Source organism: Typopeltis vanoorti, chromosome 14 (assembly GCF_054136105.1).
Source record: "Typopeltis vanoorti isolate ZY-2024b chromosome 14, IOZ_Tvanoo_1.0, whole genome shotgun sequence".
In the NCBI taxonomy this organism is placed as follows: domain Eukaryota; kingdom Metazoa; phylum Arthropoda; class Arachnida; order Uropygi; family Thelyphonidae; genus Typopeltis; species Typopeltis vanoorti.
Window position 1 is genome coordinate 57,039,370 of NC_143562.1, and position 17,765 is coordinate 57,057,134.

General features: G+C 34.7%; 1 protein-coding gene across 5 annotated transcripts in view; it reads right to left on the reverse strand.

The window, feature by feature from the left end:
• LOC150099504 (long-chain-fatty-acid--CoA ligase 1-like) overlaps window positions 1-17,765 on the reverse strand; it is a 360,710-nt gene that overhangs the window by 155,665 nt on the left and 187,280 nt on the right. For all 5 annotated transcript variants that reach the window (XM_090403665.1, XM_090403662.1, XM_090403664.1 and 2 more), the window contains 2 exons: window positions 13,700-13,767; window positions 759-860 (listed from right to left, as the gene is read on the reverse strand). In XM_090403665.1, coding sequence (XP_090259791.1) covers window positions 759-860; window positions 13,700-13,767 — 170 coding nt within the window. The remainder of the gene's footprint in view (window positions 1-758; window positions 861-13,699; window positions 13,768-17,765) is intronic.

A 17,765-nucleotide genomic window follows, 5' to 3' on the forward strand; every position in this document is an offset into this window, starting at 1 on the left:
GCCTTAGAAGACAGAAATATAAGACCTGATAATATCGGAGTCTTGACATTTCACAGACTAATTAGGAGTAAAATTGTAGATAGGAAGTTAGTAATGATGTCAATTTTTCATGTAGTACTATCATATCCTGTACACCTTCTTGAGAGTATATATCAGGAATTTGATGATGATAATTAAACATTATAGTTCTTACTTGTGGCATGGAGAATCCATTGTCAAGGTTGAGATTTGGAAAATGCTGAAGTACTTTGGAACTTTGTTTCAAGAAATGCTCATATTTATAGGGATATCCATGTAGTAATTTGGCATCATGCCAAAAGATTCTGTGGCTATATTAGCAATCCCATATTCTGCTAGACCCAATTTGTTTTGTTTCTTGGAGGAAATGCAGGATTGGTGTTCGGAAAGGCATATAGAAACAGGTTGGCCTGCTCTGTCCAATGTAGAATAACTTGGAACTATTACATTTCAACTGATCCTATCAGTTTTTTTTTTACCCTACTGTGTAACTATTTCAATCTGCGATATGCAAATTGAAACATCTATAGTTAATCTATCTTAATTAAATTTAATATTTTTTAACTGTGTCTATGTTAACTTATACAGAATTAAAAAAAACATAACACCAAAGGAACAAAAATTTACTTTCTAATGGCTCTTATTTACCCAAGTTTTACATAATTTTTTGTAAATCTAATTCATATTTACTTATAAAAATAATTAATTGTGGAAGTATAAAATATACCAGATGAACTTACTTCTACTGAGTTCTGAGAATAAATTCCTACAAATGTTGTTGATCCAGCTTTCAATCCTTTGTTTATCAATCCAGAACCAATGCTTTTGGCTCGCCTTATAGCCTGCAGTATATATATAAAATTTACATTTAGCCATTCCAAACATAAGCATATTCATCAGTGAAATTTAATTTTATTTACCAACCCCACACACATGAAAGATGAAAAACCCATTGCAAAAGATTAGCATATAATAATGGATGTAAAAAAATTTATAAAGATTAAAAGGTGGTCATTATCTACTAACATTTTAATATGGAACAAAATCTCTTCAATTCTACCTATGGTGTCTGAGTCAACTAATTTGCTGTATGGTATTGTTAGCAATGGATTAAGTAAAAAGTCAGTAATACTCGTCTTGGCAGAACTTCAGAACCCAAAAGTGTGATAAACTTAGCATGTTTTGAAGTGGATAAGCAGTGTTTAACCTTTATAGATAGTTGGCATATAACAAAAATACAGGAATGGATCATAATGACAATGATAGCAAATGAAACATTTGATGCTGTTATGGCTATCTTTTCTTTGGACCCTTTCCACAGCTTCTTTATCCTTTTGAAGTGCAATAATTACTGGAAAATTGCTTTAACCCACTTTTTTTTTTTTTTTTTTTAGTATTTCTGAATTAATAAAATACCAATTTTCTAGCTAATTCAAAATGCTGTAAGTCAATAAAAACACAATTATACATTGAGAAAATTTAACTTTGTTCACAAGCTCAACATTTATTGAATATCATCCTTATAATAAGTTCTTTAATTCACAAGTACTCAAGTAAGGTTCAAAATTGCTTGCTTTTTCAACTTAGAAAGGCCTAGTATTAGAATAGCATCAAACATGAACATTCATTTTGCAAGTATTGCAGCAATATAAGTTATTAATTTTTATGGCTATTTTGCCTCTTTTTCTTTAGGAGTACCCTTTTATAATGTCACTGGCTTTCTACTCAATGTTTTAGGGCATTATTGATATTTTAAAGACTGATACATGAAGAATATAAAGAAGGAATAATTTTGGGCATACCTTTATAGCATGTTCTTGGTTGTCTTCTTTTGGAGCAGCATCAGGCATATAGCGATAAACATTTATATACCACTGCTGAAGTATGACAGAAAGGAAGGTGGGGGGGGGGGGCATGGAAATGTGAAGATAGAAAGATGTGGAAGAACTGTGGATAAAAAAAAAAAAGGTATGTGAATTTAAAATCATGCTTTCAAGGATGGGCTGTGAATTCTTTGGAAAGAAGGTGAAAGATAAAATATTTTTGGGGGAGGAGGTTTTTCATAGAGTGGTGGGAGATGAGAGAAGAGAAGGTGGTCATCCCTAGATGTAGTATGAGAGCAAGATGCAGTTCTTAGCATGGAGAGTTATGAATGATTGGAATACATTGCTAGAGATATGGCCAATGCAGAGAGTGGTAATGTAATTATTATTACTATCTGAGACCGCCAGGGAGTCAAGGACTCAAAGGAGGCTATAAATAATCTAACCTAGCTGTCATACCTTCTCTTAAATTCATTTACACTAGATGGGATCACTACTCTTAAAGGCAAACTATTCCACTCACTGACTTCTCTGAGAAAGAAAAACCTAGCTCTTACCCCTTTCTTAACTGCAAACTTAACTTCCATGGATGCCCCGACATGTTCTCTCAAATTTTTTCATCAGACAATATTCTATAAACACCCATTCAAAAGTTTATAGACCTCATATCATATCACTCCTCTTTCTCCTGTTAACCAGAGTCTGCAATCCACATGCTCATAACCTATCCTCAATCTAAATCCTATAATCTGGATATAATCTTTTTAATGATTCTTTGCAGCCTTTCCACAGCTTCTTTATCCCATTGGAACTGAGGAGACCAAATCTGCACACAATAATCCAGGTGGTCTTATCAAGTCATTTTGCCTTATAAAGAACCAAAATGACTTCCTTATCCTTACATGTCAAGGTTCACTTCAACATCGCAATTATCCTCTGAGTTGTATTTGCAACTTCTGCTATGTGACCTTTGAACTTCACATTCCATAATAAATTTAGTTTAATCCTTTATCCAAGTGTGAATAAACAAAGTTTGCACCTGAAAGTATCTTCAGGACTGGGGTAAGGTGGTACAACACCGGCAACTCGTTGCAAAGGTGGAGCAAGCTAACATCAATCCTATCTCAGTATCTCCCATAATGCAAAACACATCTCCGTGTAGATATGTATAATGTTATGCATTAAGGGAAGGGCCACTACCCAGACTAGTTTCGACCTTTACTGAGGTCTCTTTAGTGGGAGCCAGGCCCAAGTGGAGATACCAGGCAGAAGCATCAAGCACCAAGTGAAAATTAAACTTTCAACATCTTTCTCTAAATCCAGAGTAATTTAATAAAAAAAGGTAGCACACCATTTGACAACTCCTATAGGCAGATATGACCTTGCTAATGCTTCTGCCTGGTATCTCCACTTGGGCCTGGCTCCCACTGAAGAGACCTCAATAAAGGTCAAAACTAGTCAGGGTAGTGGCCCTTCCCTTAATGCATTAACATTATACATATCTGCAAGGAGATGTGTTTTGCATTATGGGAGATACTGAGATAGGAGTGATGTTAGCTTGCTCCACCTTTGCGATGAGTTGCCCGGTGTTGTACCACCTTACGCCAGTCCTGAAGATACTTTCAGGCACAGACTTTGTTTGCTCACACTTGGATAAAGGATTAAACTAAATTTATTATAGTCTTACCAAGTGAAAAATAAACTTTCAACTTCACATTCCTATTCACCATTACGTCAAGATCCCAAGCCTCATCAGTTTCTTGTAGCATAACTGCACTAATATAATATGCTGCTGGAAATCTTATCATTACAAATTGCATAACTTTCTTACTAACATTAAACTGACAGCCATTTTCGTTTGCCAAAATTTCCAGCCTATTCAAATCATTTTGTGAGTGCTGGATATCAGTAGCATGCCCGATTGCCCTGCTTATCTTTGCATCATCAGAAAACAATTGCATATCTCCTGTTAGACCCTTCCTAATGTCATTAATGTATAGATTGAACAACAAAGGCCCTGAGGTACATAATTGGTCTCCTTAAATCTGGCAGATTCACACCCACTATACATATCACTTTTTGATATCTGTCTGTCAACCATCCACTGATCCAAGTCTAGAGTTTATATTCCAATCCCATATTCTCGAATTTATGTAACAGCCTTTCATGTGGTATCCTATCAAATGCGTCAGAAAAATCCAACATTATCATAGTGTATCCAAATTGCTCAAACATGACCTTCCTTTAGAACCCATGCTGTTCCTTGCAGAGTGTAGCTTGTTTGTCTACCCATTTCTGTATGCAAGTTCTTACCAATTTCTCTAAAATCTTCAATGGAACTATCATGCATTCCTCCGGTACTATTCCTGAGCTGAGACTCAAGATATACAAACATGTAAAAGGCATAGCCAATTCTGCTGAACATTCTTTTAGCAAAGATGATATTCCATTTGTCCCTATTAACAAATGGTTATGCAACATCTCTTCAACCTCATTTTCATGTACCTCTAACTCTTCATCCAATGTAGCAGCAGCACTGTGCACAATGTTACTTACACCTGGTTGATATATCTTAGCAAAGCGAGTACTCATTAATTGAAAAATCACATTAGCTTTTGACACCAGAGTACCATCTGCATTCAATAAAGTTATTTTTTCACATTCATTATTTTGCTTGCAGCATAATGATAAAATTCTTTCGGATTACCTTTAGCTTCCATAGCCAATTTCTTTTCATTCTCTGATATAGCTTTCTGCACAATACTCTTTACTTTTCTGGCCTGAGCTTTAAATATTTCATAACTCCTCTCACTCTTATTCTCATGATATTCTTTCCACATTTTTTTTTGTGGATCTCTTGCTTAATAAGGTTGCACATCAATTTCACTCAACCTATTTATTCTTCTAATACATTCAGATACTGCCTCATTTAAGCACTTTTCAAAAGATTCCCCATGCATTGCTAACATTTTCCCCATTCAGTAACTGATACCATAGGACCAAAGACAGTAAGATAGTATTTTATCTTTCGCACAGTGTGTATGGAGGGACCACCCACAACGAGCAACTCCACAGTGGTCTGATAATACCTATATAACATCAGAACCAATCTGGCAAGCATAATTCATTATTATTACGGGCGACTCCAAAGAGTCACTCATCGAGGGAGGTCCTAAATATCATGTCCATCACAGCTATTCAATATTCACACAGTATCTATCATACTTTGTCTTGAACTAATTCACTGTCATAGCACACACAATAGACTCTGGCAGCTTATTCCACTCATTCACCACTCTAAAAAGTAAAAAAAACTAGCTCTAACACCCTTACTAACCACACTCTTGCCCAGCTTCCATGGATGTCCCCTAGTCCTCCCACCACCAGTCCTGTCCTCAAAAATATCCTCTGAATTAATCTTATAGAACCCCTTCAGCAATTTGAATGTCTCAATCATATCATCCCTTTTCCACCTATCAACTAATTCTTCAACCTGTTCTCATAAGATTCATTCCATAGACCTGCTATCATCTTGGTCACTTGCCTCTGGATCCTCTCAACCTCCTCCCCATCAAGAAGAAACCTAGGTGACCACATCTGGGCACAGTAATCTAGATGAGGTCTTATCAAAGCTCGATACAGAGGAACAATAACTTGCTTGTCAAAGTATTCTTCAGCATTCAAGTGATTTGATGAGTTGATTTAGCCATTTTTGCAATGTGCACCCTAAACTTAAACTCCCTATCCACCAACATTCCCAAGTCCCTGGCCTCATCAATCTCCTGGAGTACAGTTCCACCAATGTGATATACTGCTGCTAATCTTTTCACCCCAAAATACATAACCTTACATTTTGCTTCCTCATTAAATTGACATCCATTCTCCTTAGCCCAGAACTCCAATCAATCCAAATCATCCTGCAAAATTTTGACATCTTCTGCATTCACTATTGCCCTACCCAAGTTTGCATCATCAGCGAACAAATAAACCGTTCCTCTCAGATCCTTCCCTATATCATTAATGAACAAATTAAACAGCAATGGTCCAAGAACAGAACCCTGCGGCACACCACTAGTCACAGGCCATATTTCGGACTCTACTCCTGAGTAAACTACTCTCTGATATCTCTCCATCAACCACCCTCCTATCAATCTCACCAACCCTATATCCATTCCCATATATTGCACTAATTCATTATTGTCTCAGCTTACAGATTAGAATTCCATGTGGTATCCTGTCAAAGGCCTTAGTCAGGTCCAGCAGTATCACTGTAAACCCATTACTCTTATCCAGTTTAGCCATCACTGTGTTATAAAACCTGAGCAAGTTACTGAGGCATGATCTACCCTTCACAAAGCCATGCTGTCTCCCATACAGTATCTCATTTTCAATCCATTCCTGCATTTTTCCATTGACCACTTTCTCCAAGACCTTGACAACGACTCCTGATCGGTAGGTATGCAGTGGAACTATTTTCCCCTCTTTCCACCCCTTCGGGACTAAACCAGACCCGAGACTCAGATTAAACAATATGGTCAAGGGCAGGGCACTGACAATTCTTTAGCCGCTTCACGTAAGACCCATGCTGGTATACCATCCAATCCCACAAATGTATTCACATTAAGGTTCTGTAACAGACTATTCACCTCCACTTCATTCACCACAATTCCCGTATAAACTAATGGTTCCTTCATGCTTTCAATGTCATCACCTGGATGATATACTCTTGCAAAGTGCTCACTCAGTAATTCCAATATATCGACCGATTCAGTGACCTCCCTACCATCGCTGTTCCTTAAAATCATTCTGCCGTGTACAGTTTTTCTTTTACTTACAGCATATTGAAAGAAGAACTGTTTGGGATTCTCTTTAGCTTGCATGGCTAATTTCCTTTCATAATCTGCTTTTGCTTTTCTTACCACACTCATTACGTTATAAAAGTATGTTTTTGTATAAGAAATAAAATAAAGCAAACCAAATTAAAAAATAGGAAAACAATTACATATAATGTAGTTGTGAAAAGGTGAATGCTTAATTGCATATAGTGAAATCATCATTCACCATCTTAACATTGTACTCAGAACTTTGTTTTTTTTGGCATATATACTATCATTTTATTTTACTTAGTTTTTGCTATTAATATGGTTAATTATAGCAAAAAATCATTTCAATTCATTTAGCAATAAAAAATGAAATTATAATGGGGAGGGAAACAAGAAAAATCAACTACAGACCTTATATGTTTGTGTAATCTAAGGCTTTTTTACTGCATCAATCCACCTACATCTTGGTCTTTTTCTTGCCAAAGATCAAGAAAAACTGTTCTTTGTCAATTCTATTTCAGTGACCATACCACCCCGAGATTAGCTCTGCAAACATATTCCCGAATTAATGTCAAGTTCTTTCGTAATATCCTCATTTTTAATATGATACTGCCATTGATGACATCTGTTCACTAATCTTCCTGAGAACCCTCATATCTGTGTCTGGTCTTCAATCAAGTGTTTATTTCTAACCTAGCTCTCAGATCTATAAGTTAAAATTGATTGAACACAGTCTTATATAAAGCTAATTGTGTTTTGACTAATTTCTTTATTGTTCCATATAAATTTATTCAGTGACTTCCTCAAATACCAGCTTTGCTGATTCTGTCTATTTCCATACTTAAATTGCTATTTACTCTTTCTATATGTTCACCATTCAGGATATCGTTGATGTTTTTGATGTTTCTTCCTATTACCATTGTCTTTGTCTTTTAATTGCTGACTTTCATACCAAATTTATTACAACAGTTAATCAATTTAGTTAAGGAATCTTGTAGACTTGTACTACATTTATTCAGAAGCATAACATCATTTGCATAAAGTCATCATTATCAAATTCCTGCCATTTATCCTCAAAGGGTGTACAGGATACGATAGTACTACATGAAAATTTACATCATTACTAACTTCCTATCTACAATTTTCTTCCAAATCAGTCTGTTACGTGTCAAGACTCCAATATTATCAGGTCTTATATTTCTATTGTCTAAGACACTTTGTACTGTATCAATTCACCTATATCTTGGTCTTCCTCTGGGTTTTTTTCCTGCTGACCTGGCAGAGAACACTTGTTTTGCTAATCTTTCCTCACCCATTCTGTTTAAGTGACTATACCACCTGAGATTAGCTCTGCTCATGCATTCCTGAATGCTGACTATGTCAAGTTCTTTCCTAATATCCTTGTTTTTAATATGATATTACCATTGTTGCCATCTGTTCATGCCTCTAATCTTCTCAGGACTCTCATATCTGTAGTCTCTAGTCTTTGATCAAGTGTTTTACTTCTGACCCAGCTCTCAGATCCATAAGTTAAAACTGGTTTGAAGACAGTCTTGTATACAGCTAATTTAGTGTTCTGACTAATTTCTCTCTTATTCCATATGAATTTATTCATTTGACTTCCTACTATACCAGCTTTGTTGATTCTGTTGTCTATTTCCATATTTAATTTACCATCTTCTCTAAAAATCATGCCTAAGTAGCCGAAATGTTCTACTTGTTCCATAAGTTCTCCGTTCACAACGCAGTTGACATTTTCAGCGATTCTGCCTATTTTCATTGTCTTTGTCTTTTTATTGCTGACCGTCATACCATATCTATTACAACAGTAATTCAATTTAGTCAGGGAATCTTGCAGACTTGTAGCAGATTTATTTAGAAGTATAACATTGTCATTAAATATTAAACATATCAATTTTGATATCATGTTTAATACCACTTTACTTCATAATGTGATCCATATAGATAATGAATAACAGGGGATAATGTACATCTTTGTCTCACACCAGATTTAACATTACACTATCTTCCTGTACTTCCTTCAATTATAACTGCTGACTTAAAACTCAAATAAAGACTAAGCATTGCTTGATATAATGCCCCATTGACACCATATAACTGTAGCGTATTGAATAGCTTCTCTCTTGGCACATTGTCGTATATGTTTTCCAGATGGACAAAACTTAAATATAGATCTTTATTATATTTCCATGATTGCTCAACTATTTGTTGTAAAGTGAAGATACGATCCTGACAGCTAATCCTTAGAGGTACCTGTGGCATAGTAAATTAATAGAACACGTATAGACTACAGTAATAACTTTAATTAAATAATTGTACAAATATTTCTTACTTTAAATAACAGTACATCCTCAGTGTAGAACAAACAGATAAAAGGAATGGAATACAAAGTATAGAACAATCGGTGGATCACCAAATAAATTGTTACCGTATGCCAGAAGATTAATTACTAAATTATTATATAATTCTTTAAGGATAATAAATTCATTGATGGTTGCATAAAATAAGAGTCTCCCAAACTTTTGGGAGAGAGAGAGAGAGAGAGAGTCATTTCAATTTAAATTTGGCTGATGTAACAGGGTTTCGCAACTTTCTTTAAAAAGGCATTCATATTTATACCTACATCTGTCGAGAAGACTAGCTTTATCCCACTGAATATTATGATTAATGTCAATGCTATGTTGTGCTAGACCAGACTTATGTGGTTTCATGTATTTGATATAATATTGATGTTCCTTCATTCTTTTTTCCACTGAACGGCCTGTTTGTCCATAATAAGATATATTGCATTCACATGGTATCTGGTAAACACCAGCTAATGATAGAGGTGACAGTTTGTCTTTTGTAGATGGCAACAGGTGAGAAATTTTGTTGATAGGAAAATATGCGGGAATAAGATGATAGTACTTCAAAATTCTGCCTATAGGTTCTGAGATGCCTGAAATGTAAGGGATTGGAACTCTGCGGTCCGTTGAAGAATCCTGAGGTGTTGGAAGATAGGAGTCAATTATCTGTTGGATTTGATTGGGGTTGTAATCATTAGATTCTATTAACTTTTTTACAGTGAAAAGTTCTTGTTGTAAGTTTAATGAAGAGGAGCACACTTAATGTGCTCTATTAATTAAAGATTTGATAATGCCAATTTTTTGAGAGGTGTGATGAGCAGACTTTGATGAATGTATCTTCCAGTAAAAGTAGGTTTTCGACAGACACTTGTAGACAAAGTACCAGAGGATGTCCAAGAATGGTAAACTACCAGACTTTTCTTTTTCCATTGTGAACTGAATGCGTGGGTGAAGGCTATTTATCTGTTGTAGAAATATGGTAAGTTCCTCTTCAGCATGTGGCCAAATAGCAAAAACATTGACATAATGAAACCAAAGAGAGGGTTGGGGATGAATGGATGAGAACAAGGTGTCTTCTAGATGTTTCAAAAAATAGTTTGTCAAAGGTGGAGACAAAGGGCTACCCATGGCAGTACTTTCAACTTGTTTGTAGATCATGTTTTTTCAGCTGAAATAACCTGGAAGTATAACGAATTCAAAAATCTTTGCAATATCCGGAGAGTAATCATCATATAGTAAGTTGATCATGTCAGCTAATGGAATATTGGTAAAAAGGGAAACAATATCAAAATTGACTAATAAGTCAGATACTTTGATTACATTCAGTTCACCATGGAAAAAGAAAGTCTGGTAGTTTACCATTCTTGGACATCCTCCTTACACAGACATCCTCTGGTACTTTGTCTACAAGTGGCTATCAAAAACCTACTTTTACTGGAAGATACATTCATCAAAAGTCTGCTCATCACACCTCTCAAAAAATTGGCATTATCAAATCTTTAATTAATAGAGCACATAAAGTGTGCTCCTCTCCATTAAACTTACAACAAGAACTTTTCACTGTAAAAAAATTAATAGAATCTAATGGTTACAACCCCAATCAAATCCAACAGATAATTGACTCCTATCTTCCAACACCTCAGGATTCTTCAACAGATTGCAGAGTTCCAATCCCTTACATTTCAGGCATCTCAGAACCTATAGGCAGAATTTTGAAGTAGTATCTTATTCCCACATATTTTCCTATCAACAAAATTTCTCCCTTGTTGCCATCTACAAAACAAACTGTCACCTCTATCATTAGCTGGTGTTTACCAGATAGCATGCAAATGCAATATATCTTATTATGGACAAACAGGCCGTTCAGTGGACAAAAAAAGAATGAAGGAACATCAATATTATATTGAATACATGAAACCTCATAAGTCTGGTCTAGCACAACATAGCATTGACACTAATCATAATATTCAGTGGGATAAAGCTAGTCTTCTCCACAGATGTAGGTATAAATATGACCGCCTTTTTAAAGAAAGTTGCGAAGCCTTCTCACATCAGCCGAATTTAAATCGAAATGCCTGTCTCTCTCTCCCAAAAGTTTGGGAGACTTATTTTATGTAACCATCAATGAATTTATTATTTGATTATAAATAATCAAATAATTATTTGATAAATAGAATTTATTATAGGATGTAATATCTAATCACTGATGAGACCTCAAAAAAGGTTGAAACCAGTCTGGGTAGTGACCTCCTCATAATGTAATTACAGTATTACATCCCCTAGTGGCTATGTTTTTACATTATGAGAGAATATCAAGGATAGTGAGGGAGCTTGCTCCATCTTTGCTTCGAGTTGCCTTGGTGTTGTACTACCAAGTGGTCATTTACACTTGGATTTGCCGATAGTTTTTCGGTATATATGAAACTCATAGATTCGTAGTTCTCGATCTTAGAGTTTTGCTTACTGGCAGTTGAACAAGGGTGTTGTATCCCCTTAATTATTATTAAGGATGCCAGAAAAATAGCTGTTTGGCTTTCAATTTATGTTATATAGTTAGTGAAATATGTTGTAATGGTCAGATTTAGGTATCAAAAGATGGGTGTCTAGTAAGTGTTATATATGAGGTAAATGTGTGCTATCCATATTCTGGAGATATTTACACCATTCCATTTTTATGTGTGTGTGTGAGAGATGAGATTAGGTAGTTGTTTAAAACTTAAATGGCTTCTTCAAATTCTGTTCTTGTTATGCTTTGGAGAAGCCTTTTAGGTTTCTCCAAAGCATAATTGTTTTTTTTTTTTTAATGCCACATTGATGACTTTCTAATAATTCCAGTTAGTCGGCATGTGATCTGGAATGAACCAATTTACCAATCTGTGAAATCTAATAGGTTTCCTTATGCTCCTCTTTTTGGGTGAAAAGATATGTACAACAAACCTACCCATAAGTTAAATGTGCAAATAAAAAATGAACTGACACACAGTAGTCCAAGACCAAGAGGAAAGGAGATTCTTGGACTCAAATGTTTTTATATATATATATATATATATATATATATATATATGCTTTCACTGTCTACCAAAAACCTGTGTGTGTGTACAAGCCAATACATATAGATTCTTACAACACAGAAATCTGGTATCAATAGTAATGTAGAAACTTTTTTTTTTATGTCACACCTGACCATGGAAGGTAGTAAACCTATAGTACATTAGTACTGTGGGTGGACTAAGAAATTTTTACATTTACATAATTACATTTTCCAGGGGAGTTGCCTACTTGAGAATAAACATGGGACATTTTCAAGCCCCAATAAACAGAGCAGAGATTGCATACCAGACAATGACATTCCTCTCCCACCTTAAAAACAATAATAAAAATCCATGCCCATGGTAGGATTACAACACACGGCTTGTTGGCTGGAAAGCAGATACATCACCTACTGAACCAGTCAGGCAAACATGCTCTGATGAAAGATGCCAAAGAAATTATATTCTTGGTTAAAATCCTTTATCCAAGCATAAGCAAATAAATTTGCACATGAAGTAACATCATGACTGGGCTACTTGTATATAGAAGCTAACAATACTAATACCAAGGCAATTAATATGAAGTCATGAACCTCTATATACAAGTAGCCCAGTCGTGATGTTACTTCATGTGCAAATTTTTATTTGCTTACACTTGGATAAAGGATTAAACCAAGAATATAATTTCTTGGCATCTAATTTATAATATAACCAAGTAAAAAAAAAAAACAAAAAACTTTCAAACATCTGATGAGCAAGTTGCTAACAAATTATTGTATTATTATTGCTGTTATTCAGGACCTCCAGGAAGCTACTCATCACAGATTTACTTCAAACAAAATCTATCATATTACTTCTTAAACTCATTCACTGCTTGTATTCTCACCACCTCTTTCGTGATTACATGCCTTCAGTCTATTCTCATAACAAGCATTCAGCATATTTGTTATATGCTGATATTTGTTATCCACCCTTTGGACTCTCTCCAAAGTTACTTCATTACCTTCAAATCCCAGTGATCAGAATTGAGTAAAATAAAGCAGATGTAGTCTGATCAGATTTATGCAACAGAACCACCAACTCTGCTGATCAGCATCTTCAGTATTACAGCATTCCTCTAGGTTGTCAGGCACTGTCAGCTTATGTGGCACTCTGTCAAATGCTTTTGCAAAATGTAGAAAAATAGTAGCACATATGCCTTTACCTCAAAAACTATTGTTACTTCACTATAAACAGCAATCAAATTACAAAAAGAAGAGTATCCCATAATAGGTCATGTTTATGCTCAAATATTTCTTCTATCTGTCCAACTCTATATATGAGTTCTTGCTAAATTTCCAAAATCTTAACCAAAAGGAGAAATACAAATTGGTATAGTTTAATATCACTATATGATCCATATGCAAATGGCACTATATTACCCTTCTTTGTACTCCTTTGTAGTACAGTTTGTTCTGAAGGTTTCTCAAACTACTGATCATTTATAATCATCAGATATAAGAATGTTGGGTACGCTATCATCTGTCAACTGGGAAATGTAAACCTGATAAATAAAAACCAAATCTTTCAAATCAAAAAATATTAATGTTTTTGAGCAAAATTTCACTGATCAAAATTTTTAAAATATAAATATTACCTACCTCATCATATGTCAACCATTGATACTCAGATTCGCGATTTTCTCTCCATCCCATACAATCTCCAGTTTCTGCAAAACAGTACAACAAAATTAGCTTTTTTTTTTTTTTTTTTTTTTTTTTTTTTTTTTTAAGTATCTAAGACCTATTCTTATCAAGTATTAAGCAGGATAACACTGAGAGCAGTTAATGCCACATTGTTTTACAGGGCAGCAAGCTTCTGGACAGGAAAAAGGCTTTGGAAGTAGAGATGTTAAAGAGGGCAAGAAGTTAATTTATATTTTTAAATCAATCACACACAACCTATAGTACATCACTGTATGTGGGCTACAGGATGAGAATAGCAAAAGAAACTAAAACGGTTCTTGAAGAACAGCTGAAGTTTAATGATGCATGAATTGTCTGAAATGGTTTCCTGGAAAAATTTTTCATAGCAAGTTCTGTGCAACAATCGTCTCAACAGACTACTGAGAATTAGTTCTATATGGAATGAAAATTTAAGGATTTATCCGATAGTCATGGTCAGTAACTATTTTCATAAATCCAAAGTTGAAATTAAGTTTTGATAATCTGTTTCAGATAGAATTATGTGTATATTATTTTTATTGCTGACTATTTAATTTCTTTTGGAAAAATCAGTAAAATAAGTTAATCTATAATTCAATATTTTATGCTAGAACATCATTAAAATTCAACATTGTTAAATATTTAAAATAAACTGAAACTACTCTAGTGTTTCCCTTGCAGCAAACTAGTTTAAGCTTATCTAAGTTTAACAGCAATTATTTGTTGAAATAATCTTGCCTACAAAAAAGGTTAAAGAAACACTATAGTACACTACAGCAGTTGGTTAGCATAGAGGCTCCTAAACTAATGCAATCTGTTGAATAGTTTTTTGAGGGGAAGGAGATTTTTGAATTGGAAAAAAAAACATTGACATCATTTAAGATCAACTTTTTTTCCAAGAAAATAAATTAAACTACTCATTGTGGGTTATAAAATTGGCTGATAGGCATACAAGGAATAGACTTTCTTCAATTAACACGAAAAATACAAATGGGATAAATAATACTATTTAAAGCCATATATTTCAGCATGAATATTACAAGCCATCATCAGTGGCAACAACAGTTAATTACAAAACGAAAATGAACAATAGATGATTTGAATAAAGTAAGAGCTGCCTGATATTATAGATCAAACAATAATGGTATAACTGAGGAAACATTGAAATATTGAGAATTCATTAGCTCTTAAAAACTTATTGATATGTGATTAAAATAAGACTTTCCCATATTTTAGATAGAGAGAGGTGGTCATTTCGATTTAAATTCAGATGGTAAAGTAAAGCCTCAGTGCTTTCTATAAACATTCAAATTTATACAGACACCGATGAAGTAAGCAATGTTTCATACCATAGGATGTTGTGGTCTGTATATATTCCATGCTGTGCCAAGCAAGATTTTTCCAGGATTAATTACTGTTGCTAACGTAAGATTGGTGTACATGTATTCTCTTTTCCACAGAGTATCCAAATTAAGAATGATGACAGTACCACAGAACTTGGTAGATACCAGGAAAAGTTAGAGGTGACCGTTTATTCTTTGGAAGATGGAAACCATGCTGATAATTTGTTGATAGGAAAAAAAAAAAAAATGTAGTCACTAAAATGTATTTCTTAAGAATTTTGGAAATGTAAGGGACTGGAACTCAAATTCTTTCCTTGTTATCTGAGCTAGGATTATAGGAATTAAAGCTTGCATGGTCCTTTCTGAGAAGCCAGTGAGTTTCGTATATTGTTTGATGTTTAAGAGTTCCTGCTATAACAGCTGAGGTGTAGAACAAATAGTAAGAGCATATCATAATAAAGTTTTTATAATTCATGACTTCTGTTGAATGTAGGTGTCCCATGAAAGTTAGCTTTCGATAAATTGAAGTATTAATTCACTTGGTGAGCAGAGGAGTAGAATACCTAAAAAGGATAATTGGTCTTTTTCCATTTTATTATTACGTAACACCTCCAGGGAGGGCACCTACTTCACAACTCTCCATCTCCACCACTCAATCCACCAGCTACAACTAACCACAACTACACCACACTATCTACCGCCCATCACCACTGGTATTTCCACAGACAATCCAGCATCCATGCCCACAGCAGGATTCAAACGCTAGCTTGGATAGTTTTTTTGAGGGGAAGGGGATTTTTGAATTGGAAAAAAAAACATTTACATCAGTTAAGATCAATTTTTTTCCAGGAAAATAAATTAAACTACTCTCTGTCGGTTATAGCTCTCCAGCCAAAAGACTGTCGGATTCGAATCCGCAGTCTTTTGGCTGGAGAGTAGATATGCTAACCACTTGGCCAATTTTCATAGTAAATTTAATTTGTGGATGTAAATTTTTTTTATTAGATAAAAAAAGTTGGCAATTTTTCTTCATTATGAGATCAAATAGCAAAACCATCTATATAACAAACCCAAAATGAAGGGTTTGTTTATTACAAAAATCTTTGTAATAAATATTCTATAAACGAAAAAAAGGATGTCTTCTAAATAAAAGTCAATGAGTGCGAGAACTTCCCATTGCGATTCCTTCAACTCAATTGTAAAACTTATTCTAACAAATAAAATATCCAGAGTGCATAACAAAGTAGAATAATTTCACACTATCCTGCAGAAATGCTTCTGAAAGTAGATATAGTGTATCCTCAAGAGAAACATTTGTGAAGAGAGATTCTATATGAAAGCTAACAATTTATTAGTGGGCTGTAGAGAAACATTCTATTATATAGAGAAACCTGTGGAGAATTTATGACTAAGTTTAACACACTTGAACCACAGTAATAGGTATTTTTATTACCTAAATATTTCGTCGTAGGTATCTTAGGACATCATCAGTACAGTAAGGCAATACTAGGAATGACAAAAGAAAGGGCGCATACGTACAAAGGAATCCAAATTGCGTGCAGTGGTGTGTTGCGGCCAGAACTTAAATTGAACTAAATTAAATTAAAATTAATTACAGTTAAGTTATTATTTTACACAATTTTGTATGAACAATTTCCCATACTTGAGGGATGGCAAGAACATCATTTCTGTTTAGATTTGGTCTGTGGAGTAGGGCTTCAGCACTTTCTTTATATAAACCAGTCCGGAAATCAAAAATTTCCGTCTGACATTGTTGAACTGTTCAAATTTGTTATCACTTCTGGTTACTTCACATGGAAAGGAAAAATCTACAAGCAAGAGGAGGGAACAGCAATGGGGTCTACTTTGTCACCCAATTTGGCAAATTTGTTTATAGAACATCTAGAAGAAAAAATCCTCGCATTCAAACCCAAACTCTGGCTTCGATATGTCGATGATATCTTCGCAGTCTGGAGTCATTCCGAACAAGAGCTACTTCAGTTTTTAGAAAAAATCAACCTTCTTCATCCTCGCATCAGATTTACATTAGAAAGAGAATCCCCACAAGGCATCCCCTTTCTGGATTTATACATCCAAAGAAAAGAAGACGGTTCCACCTCGGTCTATTGCAAACAGACATTTTCAGGCCGCTACATTCACAATTCTTCAGCTCATCATCCCTCTCAAAGATTTGGCATCATTAAATCATTGGTAACCAGAGCACACAGATTATGCTCCTCCGAAGATTCTCTAAAACAAGAATTGGAAATAATTAAAAACACAGCCACTCTAAACGGTTATAATCTCAAAATAACTCAAAAAATCATCAGCAATTTCTCCACATTTCAACCTAGACAAGAATAACTATATAGGATTCCCATACCTTATATCAAAGGCATCTCTGAACAGCTCTCGAAAATTATGAAGAAATACAATCTTGTTGCCACCTACAAACCCATCAACCAGATCCAAAACTTGTTACCCTCGCCTAAAGACAAACTTTCACCTATGCTACTACCTGGTGTATATGAGGATCCATGCTCCTGTAAACTCTTATTTTGGACAGACAGGCAGATCAGTTTTTAAACTCATTTCAGAACATCAAGACCATATCCCCCTCATCAAACCACATAAATCAGGCCTTGCTGAACACTGAGTTG